At 40.2% G+C, this 12,536-nt stretch overlaps 1 protein-coding gene across 1 annotated transcript in view; it reads right to left on the reverse strand.

Annotated features, from left to right (window-relative positions):
• Positions 1 to 6,786: 6,786 nt before the first annotated feature.
• LOC125038743 (glutathione S-transferase class-mu 26 kDa isozyme 47-like) overlaps positions 6,787 to 12,536 on the reverse strand; it is a 9,999-nt gene continuing 4,249 nt past the window's right edge. Inside the window, exons 2-5 of the mRNA XM_047632316.1 lie at positions 11,351 to 11,473; positions 9,715 to 9,894; positions 9,231 to 9,326; positions 6,787 to 8,010 (exon numbers count right to left, since the gene is read on the reverse strand). Of these exons, the coding sequence (XP_047488272.1) occupies positions 7,810 to 8,010; positions 9,231 to 9,326; positions 9,715 to 9,894; positions 11,351 to 11,473 (600 nt within the window). The 3' untranslated portion in view covers positions 6,787 to 7,809. The remainder of the gene's footprint in view (positions 8,011 to 9,230; positions 9,327 to 9,714; positions 9,895 to 11,350; positions 11,474 to 12,536) is intronic.

A 12,536-nucleotide genomic window follows, 5' to 3' on the forward strand; every position in this document is an offset into this window, starting at 1 on the left:
AGATTGCTAACGAGGGGCGATGGCGTCAGCTTGTGAATGTGGGGCATGATGGGGTCAAATTTGTTAATGAGGGGCATGATGGTATTAATTTTGTTAACGGGGGCATGATAGTGTCCAAATTGTTCACGAGGGGCATGATGGTGTCAAATTTGTTAACGAGGGGCACGGTGGCGTGCCACTCTTGTTAAGGATGTCAAAATTGTTAATCTAGGGCCTGTTTTTTTCTTAATCTTCCTCTCATTCTCTCTCGATAGCAATCACTCTGCCTCGCATTGTCTGTCTCTCTCTATCTCGCCAACTGTAGGCCTGTTTGTAGATTTTTCACTCTTTTTTTCTCTTTCTCTCTCTTATTCTTCCTTCTCTACCACCAGAATTTATTACAATGTTTCACAAGACAGGGAAGGGACAAAGGTCTTCTTTGCTGTTCTTGTGATTATGTAAAGGAAATTTTGACGAATAAATGTGCGAACGTTCCAGTCATGCATAATCATGAGTACAGGAATATTACCCTGCATTTTATTCAAGATCAGTCATCCTATATGTAAGAAATTTATCTGTGATCAAAGAATGTAAAGCACGAAACGCACATAAAATAATGATACATATATCAATGAAAGGTATGTCTTTTTGTTTTATTTTTTTTGCATCATTCTTTTGTTCATAATTGCCTACCTTCGCCTATCCATAGTTATCATGAAATGTCACATTCAGTTTACACTGATGGTCCCTTGTCTATCATATATAAAATCTTTGGAATATAGATTCCAGTTTGATCTTTTCGCTGTGTCCGATCATATAGTCATTTTTTCTCAATAGCATTACTAATTTTTCTATGTGATATTATTATGACCTTTATCATCCATACCATTTTATATGCTTCGGTTCTGTGAGCTGGTTCCATGGTTGGTTCCATACCTGGTTCCTTAGCTGGTTCATGGACATTTGGTGTACGTGTGAACAGAGCTTATCGCACTAATACACATGTACATGCTGATCTGAATAATATAATGATGTTGTATACAGTGTATTTTTTATCTCCCCTTCTGTTGGAGGCATGCATTGCGCAATGAAATGTTTTAAACAATGCATAATCTATAGATGTACATACAAGTTTAGGAACTGTACAAAACTTAATTATACTTACAAGGTATCGATATAATACAAAAACTATGCTGTACAATAAATGTAGTATAAACCCTTACTACAAATCTGTACAAGTGCTTTGAAGTGGTACATAGAATATAGGAATGGTTTACGACCCAGTGATGAATACAGGGCTTAAACAACGCAAAATAAAGTTTCACAGTAAGAACAGTACTAGAGCTATAGCAGTTTTGGCAATAGATACTGATTACAGGTACAAGCAGTACGAGAGTACTGAAATAAAAATCAAGTTATGGAAAGGTAATACTGTCTTGAATTAGTACAAAACCTAGCAGTGCGTACTATACTAGAGTTTACAAACAACACAGATTCAAGTTATAAAAACAGCAATAGGAATTTGAAATATCACAAGCACTAGTTTCTAATTCGTATATAAATTTGAGTATCACTTCGTTTTCATTTTTTATGTAAAAGATTCGTCTGCCTAAAGTATTTTCAAGCAACCTTTTTATATTTATGTAATGTGCTCTCTCTACCTTAACCTCCGTTCCTCAGACCATTAATAATTCCCGGGATGCTTGGATAGTTCTCCAATTTTTCTCATGTAATATTTCTCAGACACTGCGTCTGTTGGCAAGCATTATTTAAACGGAGAGCCACTCTCGCCACCACCTTCCTGGAATGAAAGGAATTAACCAGGAAGCATCTTTTGTAAGAGTTAATATAATTGAGCACATAGTATTTTTCACCAATATGTCAGTTTTTTACAAAAGAAAAAAAATGGCCGAGACCGATTCACTTATAATTACGGTTGAATATTAAACCTCTAGTGAATCTAATGAATTCACTGAATGAGTTTTCAATACAACAAATATCATAATACAAAAGGACTTCTGTACCAATCCCTGTAGATGAACAGTTTTACTATACACTATAACCAGTGTCTTGACAAGTGACTGACGTTCATATTACACAGACATTGATTATTAATCGTATCACTAAATCTATCTTTTTAAATTAGGAAGTAACATGCATTGGCCAGTGGATAACCACTTACTTCAATGTGGCACATAAAGTAGGAAATGGAACATTGACCACAAATTAAATGCACTATGAAAAATGCATAAAAATATTTATATCTAATACAACTTACACAATAACCGTGATTGTGTAACTAAACTGACACTTAAGCCATAAACAATTACAACCATTCGAACACAATATCCAGCTGCCACTCACAACTACGCATCACAAGGAATACCAGAATTTCTTAAAATTTTATTTGAAGACCACAGCTTGAAACAAAAAAAAAAAAAATGAACTCACATTTAGTATTAACAATAAAAACTCATCAATGAATATCAAATATTATTCAGTTTATCGAGAAGGTACGCATCATGTAGAAGAAAAGATCGCCAAATTCAAACCCGATCATTTCTTAATAAAAAATAATGCTTGTTTATAAGATATTATATTTTCATCTGCATTTTCTCTGCGATCTACAATAATGATAAGAAAAAATGTAACTGTACTTGAAAAACCCGACGATAAAAACATGGCCGGCAGTAACTATGAGCAGAGCCCACCCAAACGTAGGACGTCCTGTCCCACCAATTACTCAAATATATGGACTACTGTACATACCAAGACTTATCTAGAGAAAGTAACCCACACCAGTATATCGGTATGCCACCAGCCCAATATGGACGAGGAGTATTCCCATTTCGATGGCCTATTCAGCAAAAGGTTATGATGCAAATGGCCACGCACACGTTTCCTTTAGTCATACCAGTAAATTATTTCATTTTCTTTGGGATAAAAAGAACAGGTTTTCTATTTTTGAAAACACGTAAGGGCAGCGGTAACTACTTTATTTAGAGAGGAGTAAGATTAGTACGTGTTATTCATATAAGAATAACTATTCATTTATGAGGAAATACTTAAATAAATATATTAATTAATGAATTCATAAATAAATAAATATGTACATATATATGCGTGTGTGTGTGTGTGTGTGTGTGTGTGTGTGTGTGTGTGTGTGTGTGTGTGTGTGTGTGTGTGTGTGTGTGTGTGTGTGTGTGTGTGAGTGTGTGTGTGTGTGTGTGTGTGTATGTGTGTGTGTGTGTGTGTGTGTGTGTGTGTGTGTGTGTGTGTGTGTGTGTGTGTGTGTGTGTGTATGTATGTATGTGTGTGTGGGGTGTGTGTGTGTGTGTGTGTGTGTGTGTGTGTGTGTGTGTGTGTGTGTGTGTGTGTGAGTGTGTGTGTGTGTGTGTGTGTGTGTGTGTGTGTGTGTGTGTGTGTGTGTGTGTGTGTGTGTGTGTGTGTGTGTGTGTGTGTGTGTGTGTATGTATGTATGTGTGTGTGGGGGGGGTGTATGTGTGTGCATGTGTATGTATATGTGTGTGTGTATATATATACATATGTATATATATATTCATATATATATATATTCATATATATATATATGAATATATATATATATATATGTGTGTGTGTGTGTGTGTGTGTGTGTGTGTGTGTGTGTGTGTGTGTGTGTATGTGTACACACACACACACACACACACACACACACACACACACACACACACACACACACACACACACACACACAAACACACACAAAAAAAAAAAAACACGCACGCACGCACGCACACTAAAATACACAAACACACAGACGTACAGAAGTTGCTTTATGTTTTTCTGAAGTAGAGCCCAGCGCTGTCTGGACCTTGTACCTGAGGAGTTGTAGGACGGGACTAAAGATCTCTGCAGCCAGATCCAAAGCCATGGCTCTGAGACAGAGAGTTCGAGGCACAAGACTGAAAATCCAGGGAGTGGAATTAGAATGGGTCAAGGACTACCTGAGAAAGAGAGAGAGGGGAGAGGTAGCAGGGGAAGAGAGAGAGAGAGCGAGAGCGAGAGACAGAGAGAGAGAGAAAGGGAAAGAGAGAGAGAGAGAAAGAGAGAGAGAGAGAGAGAGAGAGAGAGAGAGAGAGAGAGAGAGAGAGAGAGAGAGAGAGAGAGAGAGAGAGAGAGAGAGAGAGGGAGAGGGGAGGGGAATAGGGAGAGGTAGAGAGAGGAGAGACAGATAGAGATAGAGATAGATAAATATATATAGATAGATAGACAGATAGATAGAGAGAGAGAGAGGAAGGAGAGAGTGTCAATAATATTTACACGATTACTAATACGTCCATTACAATTTATTTTTGTTTATTTATTTATTTTTGAAGGAATTCATTAGTAAGGGATAGGCGTGAGGGGGGAGGGGGGGATAGATGGCATCAGGTTATGTTCATTTGATAAAAATAAAAACTAGATTGTATATAATCGTGAACAAAATAACTTGGATCTGCGTTAACTTTGAAAGAAATAAGCTATAACGATCCAATTATTATTATCATTATTTCTCATGTCTTGAATTCATCGTCAAAAAAGGGATAAGAAAATTGAACAAACGCACAAAAAAGGACATATAATTAACGAAACTCAAACGGCTCAATAAACCAATACCACACACAAAAAAAACAGGCCGATCTCCCACGTGTAATAGGCCTACGCAGAACCACCGGACCCTCTCCTTCCATAAGGAGGTCCAGTACCTGGTTGACCGAACCAATGCAAGACTGTCCGTCATGAGAGCAATGACTGGGAGATGCATAGGAGCCAGACACAAAGTACTAAGATCATTCTATGTACATGCTGTCCGGCCCATTGTGGACTATGTTTCTGTCGCCTTGATTGCCACAAAGCCAAAATTGAGAGAAAAATTGGAGAAAGTTCACAATGAAGCTGCCAGGATCATTCTGGGTGCCCCGAGGTGGACGAAGGTCCTCAACCTCCTGATGGAGGCAAACCTTCTCCCCCTGGACTCACGAATCGATCTAATGGCAGCACAATTCCTTTCAAAAGTCATCCAGGCTCGCAGGAAAACAAGCCTAAGACAAAAAATACTCAGACGCCTAGAACAAGATAACGAGCTCTTTGCAAACAACTCCTGGCTGTCTCACACAGCCAGGGTGTTGATACGCTATCAGATCATAGAACAACTACTTGCCAAGGGCATGGACTCCCCCCACCCTGACTTTATCGAAGCCCCGCCGTGGGCACAAACCTTGATCGAGTTCTCTGTTATGAGCCTGTCAAGGAGAAAGAATCAATACCCCATGCCTAGTCTAAAGGCAGAAGCCGAGAGGGGCATTGCAGCCATCACTCCGGATAGTAGAACATAATTCACTTGACCACATTGCAGGCGCAGGCTTTGCAGCAAGGGATGCCACAAAATCCATGAGGGTAACAGACAACGCCTCTTGTGATCATGGGAGCCCTTACCCATGCGTCCCTGAGGGAAGGACACGGGGTCATACATACAGACTCCAGGGCAGCCATTGACTGTCTGCAGCTCTGTGCTTACCATAGCGCAGAGTATTCTTGCTCAGGGTAGAAGAATAATTATAAACTGGGTCCCCAGCCACATTGGCATCAGAGGGAATGAGCTTGCTGACAGTCTAGCCGACATTGGCAGGAGTATGCCCCCAAATCTCATGATCATACAACCAAGCCGATTTTTTTAAAGGCAGAAGTGTAACGCCACAGCTCTTACCTTCCTACTGCAGCTTCACAGAGAGGAAACGAGATCTTCCCCCTCGACCAGATGGTACTCAGACGCCACAGGCTATGAACCACTGGCACTTTCTGAAGTAATCAGCAGAGGTACCGAAGTCATTCTTCAAAGAATCAGACGAGGTTCCCATTGCGCATGGCAGATCATATAGACAATTGACTATACAGACATGTGTTGCACATTACTGGTACATTACTTGCCGAGTTGTGAGCACATACAATTTCTGAAACAGGGACCCCCCCCCCCCATATATTTACTTTGTTCGTTTATTTTCTTTCTTTCTTTCTCTTTAGCAAGGATAATGTTTTGAATCTTCATATGAAGATTGGAGTTGAAGAAGAGGAAAGATGTTAGGATGGTCCAGAGGTACATTATACCCCCAAACACATACCTATGTCTATGTATATGTATATATATATATATATATATATATATATATGTATGTATATATATATAAATAAATATATATATATATATATAAATATATATATACATATATATATATATATAGAGAGAGAGAGAGAGAGAGAGAGAGAGAGAGAGAGAGAGAGAGAGAGAGAGATTTTTTATTTACATAATTATATATATATATATATATATATATGTATGTATGTATGTATAGATAGATAGATAGACATACATATATAGATACATACATACCTGCATACATATATGTGTATATAAATAATAAATACATATATAAACATGTGTGTATAAATATATATATATATATATATATATATATATATAAATGTATATGCATGTGTATATATATATGTGTGTGTGTGTGTGTGTGTGTGTGTGTGTGTGTGTGTGTGTGTGAGTGTGTGTGTGTGTGAGTAGATAAGGCGGTATTGATATAGAGAGAGATATAGATATATCGATAGACACTCATGTATGCGTAGCTCTGCCTGGTTGCGTGTAAATAGGTAAAAAGATGGATGCAGAGAAATTGACAGAGGTATTGATAGAAAAAGAGATTAGCTTGCAGCCTGAGACTCCCAAATCATTTTTGTTTCACGATTTGGATAATTCTGAATCTAATAAAACAACGTGCGTGTACAAATGATATATATATTTTTTTTTAACAAAGAAAACAATTACAGGAACACGTATAAAAAATGGATATTATGGAAATAATAAAAACCTTTCCCACAAACAGTATTTGCAAATCAATCCATTTACTTGCCGTTCTAATGAGTCGCTATTAAGATATTTACCAATTATATATTCTGTATTTGCATGTAACCGTGCATTAATGTAAAGTAAATGTGGATGGCTTCACAAACTGCCCAGTTTTCAATAATAGTGGAATCCTTGTTTGTCTCTTTCTAAACACGAAGTAGGGTTTGTGTGTGCTTGTATGTTTATATATATATGTGTGTGTTTATTTAATTTGTTCGTTTATTTTTTGGATAGTACTGTCAATGCGACTATGTTTGTTCGTGTGCGGTAATGACTCCTACGTCTTTTCTTTATGTTTTTTATGTTAAAAATCAACAGGTTCAAGGGAGAATATATCTAAGAAATCTCAGGACATCCAACTGGGTATATATAGTGATCACCAAGAATTTTTTTTTCAGTATTTATCATATTTGTTAAATATTATGATGGAGCTAGACCAGGGAAGGCCGTCCCTATAGCTGTTAACATCTGCAATATTCCTGTCTTTGCCTATTGTTTTTTACGTTGGTGTAACTCATTGCTCTTGTGCGTGTGGAAGTTTTTAACACCTTCATCTAATACAAGGAAGTAGATTAATGTTGCCACACAGTTTCCATGTCTCAGCAGCTCCTAAATCAAATCATTTCCCAGATAAAAGCCCCTTCCTTCAGCCCCGCCGGCAGGAAACAACTGCAACACAGAACTGCTTACGAGTTCATAAACTTACGAGTTCTTCGCCGCTCGAAGTTCAAAGCTGAGACCAAACACATCTAGTCCAGCATAAGAGATACTCCAAAATCTAGTCGTGAAGAGAGATAGCCAAACAAATAGAAAAATAATAGAGACAGAGAGTGAGAGAAACATTTAATTCCTATCCCTATGTTTCATATGTTTAGGCAGGCCAAACGTACGACACTCTACACGATATCAAACTTGGCCGAAGCCCCATTAAGCGGCGCTGGGATGAAGCGAGGAGAAGCCATGTACTCCTGGATGGCTGGCAATGCCTCGAAGCGCTTGTGGAATTCCTGAAGGTTGTTGAAGTCCTGAAGCCAATCCTCTTTCACTTTCAGGTGGATGTCCAGCAGTTCGTACATCAGGAAGTCAACGACAGTGATCTATGTGCGTGGGAGAAGAGGATTTATTATTAATGATAGTGATCGTAAATTAAAGTATAATGGCCATGTTCACTTACTAAACTCCGTATCATCCCAGTAAAGGAGAAACTGGCAACTCACCCTAGACACTGGAATGCCAAGATTTGTTAAATCTCATTAGGGAAAATAATAGTAATTATGATAAGCTAAAGTAATAAAAATATTTTATAAGAGTTTTTTTAAATGCAGACATATAGACATAAGTATTAAATGCCAGCTGACAAAAATAAAAAAGAGAGACTTGGAGAATCGCAGGACGCCAGAGGCCCAGTCTAGTTGCCTGTTTTTCTTTTCTTGAGATGAGACACTAAAGACAGATGTCACGGATATCAACGTCTCTAACATGATCATTATGGACATGTATGTATGCCTATACATATGCGTGTGTGTGTGTGTGTGTGTGTGTGTGTGTGTGTGTGTGTGTGTGTGTGTGTGTGTGTGTGTGTGTGTGTGTGTGTGTGTGTGTGTGTATATAATATAGAGAGAAAGACATACAGATAAATATATACAAATATATATATACAAATATATATAGTTATATATATATAGATATATATATAACACAATCATATATATACATATATGTATACATACATATACATATATATGTATAACTACATATACATATATATGTATAACTACATACATATGCATATATATATATAAATACTTATATACATGTGTGTGTGCGTATGTACATATATCCATATATATATACACATATGTATATACATATAGTTGCCCGTATAGCCTGAGTACAAGTGCAAAGGCTTATGCCGGTCTCATGCTGTAACCGTCGGCAGGGCGTGGTTTACCAACTTCCCCCCATGATCCGGTGTAAGAATCTGTTACAAAAGTGAAGACATTAGATAACGTCCAGGTTTCACTTTCATAAAGCAAAACTGGCAGTATCAAGGCCTTGAAGACACGTGACTTGGTCCTTCTGCCCAGGTGCCGGCATCTCCAAATACTCTTGTTTACTGAGTTCATGGCTCATCGTCAGAAAAGGTCTGTGGCCTTGTTATTACCCAGTGTTGCTCCACAATGACTTTGGACAGTAGCTCTGCCCAGTATCCAGTCCATGTCAGCGTTGAAAAGTGTTGGCAAAAGAACAAAGCCTTGCCTCACTCCTGAACTAACAGCCCAGTGACTATGAATGTATAAAAATGAATCAAACTTACTGTGTCACCCATAAACCACTTCTTGTCGCCCAAATACTTTGATAATCTCTCTCCAGTGTTGTGCATTCGCCTGTAGTACTCAATCTTCTTGGTTTTCTGGGGAACAAAAAAAATTTGTTACAGAAAATCTTTTTTCTTCTTCTTTTCTTTCATCAAAATAACAACTTCCTAAGATGACTTTTTGCTTAAACAGAAAGACAGAAAGAGGCAGAGGCAGAGAGAGAGAGAGAGAGAGAGAGAGAGAGAGAGAGAGAGAGAGAGAGAGAGAGAGAGAGAGAGAGAGAGAGAGAGAGAGAGAGAGAGAGAGAATGAGAAGAGAGAGAAGAGAGTGAGAGCGAGAGACAGACTGCAGACAGACAAACGGACAGAGTCAGCGAAAGAAAGACAGAAGGACAGGCCGAGACACAGAAAGAGAGACAAACAGAGAGAAATAATAAATAAACAAAACTGAAAGATCCTCAGCCTCCTTTCCTTTCCTACGTACGTAATCAAGATAGACGAAGAGACTGTAGTGCATTCTGATGTCGTCGGCCACATGAACCAACATATCTATGGTGGATCGTTCAGCGTCGGTCGTTCCGCACATGTCATGCTTGCGGCCGACGTGGAGCAGAATGGCCATGCTCTGGCTCAGCTTCACGTCGTCTGCGATGTAGTAGGGGAGCTGCGGGTGAGGAGGAAAGGCCATGAGGGAGGCGAGGGTGAAGAAGGAAAGGGTCATGAAGGAGGAAAGGCGATTGAGGGAAGTGAGGGAGGTTTTGAAGTGGTGGTGATGCGGGTGAGGAGGAAAGGCCATGAGGGAGCAGCGGGTGAGGGAGAAAAGGCCATGAAGGAGGTGAGGGTGAAGAAGGAAAGGGTCATGAAGGAGGAAAGGCGATTGAGGGAAGTGAGGGAGGTTTTGAGGTGGTGGTGATGTGGGTGAGGGAGGATGAGGAAAATCGACGAAGGAGTTGGGGGAAATAGAGAAAGGTGATGTAAACGAGGGTAAGAGGAGTGATGAAGAAGGTTTTAAAAGGGTGGTGATTACATGAGGGAGATCAGGGACGTTTTAATAGGATGAGGTTGATGGGGAAGACAAGAAAAAAGAATATGTGATGATGGAGATGATGGAGGTTGAGAAAAAAAAATGAGGGAGGTAAACAAAAAATGAAACTGGGAACGGGGGAGACAAAAGAAAGCGATAAGGCAGGTTTAGGAAAAGAGTGATGATGGAGATAGGGAAGTCAAAAGAGGCGATAAAGGAAAGGAAAGAGAGGAAGAGAGCAATGTTTGGGGATTATTTAGGGTTTAAAAAAAAGAGTGGTGAAGGCTGGCGGTCAGAGATATTACAGGAGTGATGACAGGGGAAGGAGGAGATGAGCGAGTAAAAACAAAAAAAAAAAAGGTTACTGGCAATCAGGTACGCTAAAAGAGAGCGATGACCAGTAGAGAAGGTGACCAGGAGGTAGAAAAGATGATGATGGAGGTTTAAGAGGAATGACTCGTGATGGAGGTTTACCTGTGATAACTAGTAGGAAGGAGGTATAATAGTGGTGGCTAGTGACGAGGGAGATGAGTAGGAAGGATATGAAGGCGACGATGAAGGTGATGAAGCTGTGGCGGAAGTGAGGCATGTGAGTATGATGGTGATGACTGATGATGGTGAGAATCATAACGATGAGGAAGGTAAAGCATGAGTAGGAATATCGAGGACTAACAGTCATGCAGAATGATAATCAGAGCGTTAATATTGGCAAACTGTTATAACAACATAAACAGTAATATTGATGAAGATAATACTAAATATAGCCCTAATATTGATACTGTTTAAGTACAAGTATGTGTACGAGCGTGTGTGTGTGTGTGTGTGTGTGTGTGTGTGTGTGTGTGTGTGTGTGTGTGTGTGTGTGTGTGTGTGTGTGTGTGTGTGTGTGTGTGTGCGTGTGCGTGTGCGTGTGCGTGTGCGTGTGCGTGTGCGTGTGCGTGTGCGTGTGCGTGTGCGTGTCCGTGGGTGGATCGGTGGGTGTACGTGTACGTATGCGTCTGTGTGAACATGTGTTTACATGTGAGTATCTCTCTTCACCTATGTGTATCTACGTCTCTGCATCTGTCTACCTACGGAACCAGGATGCCTTCCTTACATTGGGGAAGTCCAGCCCCAGCGCCTCCTTCTCGCTGAGCCACTCGGAGGGGCCGTCCGCGTACAGCTTCTCCTCGTACTCGGTCCCCGTGAACTCCAGGAGCAGGCGGATGCTCTGGGCGAGCTGGGGGGGCAGGGGGGGGGGGGTTAAAGGGTTTAGGCTGTAGTGGCGGGTCCGGTGGTGGTGGATAGATGGATAGACGGATAGATAGATAGATAAATAGCTGAACCGACTGAGAGATAGATGAACTGATTGATAGATAGAGGGGCTGAGACACAGATATATGGAGAGATAGATGTAGAGACGAACAGATAGAGAGAGATGAACAAACAGACAGGAAGATCGGTTCATAAATAAAGAAAGCTGAAGTAATGGTTTAACAGACGAATAAACAGAGGAGATGGATTGATAGACAGACTGGTAAAAAAGTTATATTGGCAAAGGAGCCTGTAGCAATCGGTATGGCAGTTGTAGTCAGGTAGAGAGATAGACAAATTAAAAATGAATAGATGAGCACAGATAAACAGATAAGTCAGGAATGATGCCTAACAGCAGTTTGCGGGAGAACAGCATGTTTTTCTGAGAGCTCTCGCCGTGTTTCGAACGCATCCAACACTCACTCGAGCTACGATATCGGCTTCGATGGTGCCGGGTGGGCGTGATAAGTGCCAGATTCACGTCAATAATTGTGGATGCGATGCACATTCATGTAACTGGGGGACTTCGCTTCCTAAACCTCCTTAAAGAAAGGGCTCGTCACGCCCATTACCCCACGTCTGGTTTGCAAAATCTTCACCCCGTAAGCGGGACAGAGCCCGGGTAATTACGCTTGGTGTCGCATATTCGTCCTGGTAATGACCATCTGAATTCCATGGGCAACTGGGCGAATTTTGATGGAATTTCTTTCCATCTGCCTGAAAATCTTACCTCAAAAGTTACTCAACATTCGCAAGTTCCTCGAATTATTCTGTTGACGGCCGTGCAATGTGAACTTATGGTACTGACACAGGTATTCTTCTTTCTCTTCTCGGACGCCTTAAGGGTTGGCGTTTAGGTCTCCTTTCCCCGTCTGCTCATGTTCTTCACGAGTTGTGTTTAAAGGAAATGCTCTTTGAGAAATGGCTGTCTGTTGCAAATGATATACCACACTTTCATGGCTTTTAGTCTGTCATAATCATGATACCAC

This window comes from Penaeus chinensis, chromosome 25 (genome assembly GCF_019202785.1).
Source record: "Penaeus chinensis breed Huanghai No. 1 chromosome 25, ASM1920278v2, whole genome shotgun sequence".
NCBI classification, from domain to species: domain Eukaryota; kingdom Metazoa; phylum Arthropoda; class Malacostraca; order Decapoda; family Penaeidae; genus Penaeus; species Penaeus chinensis.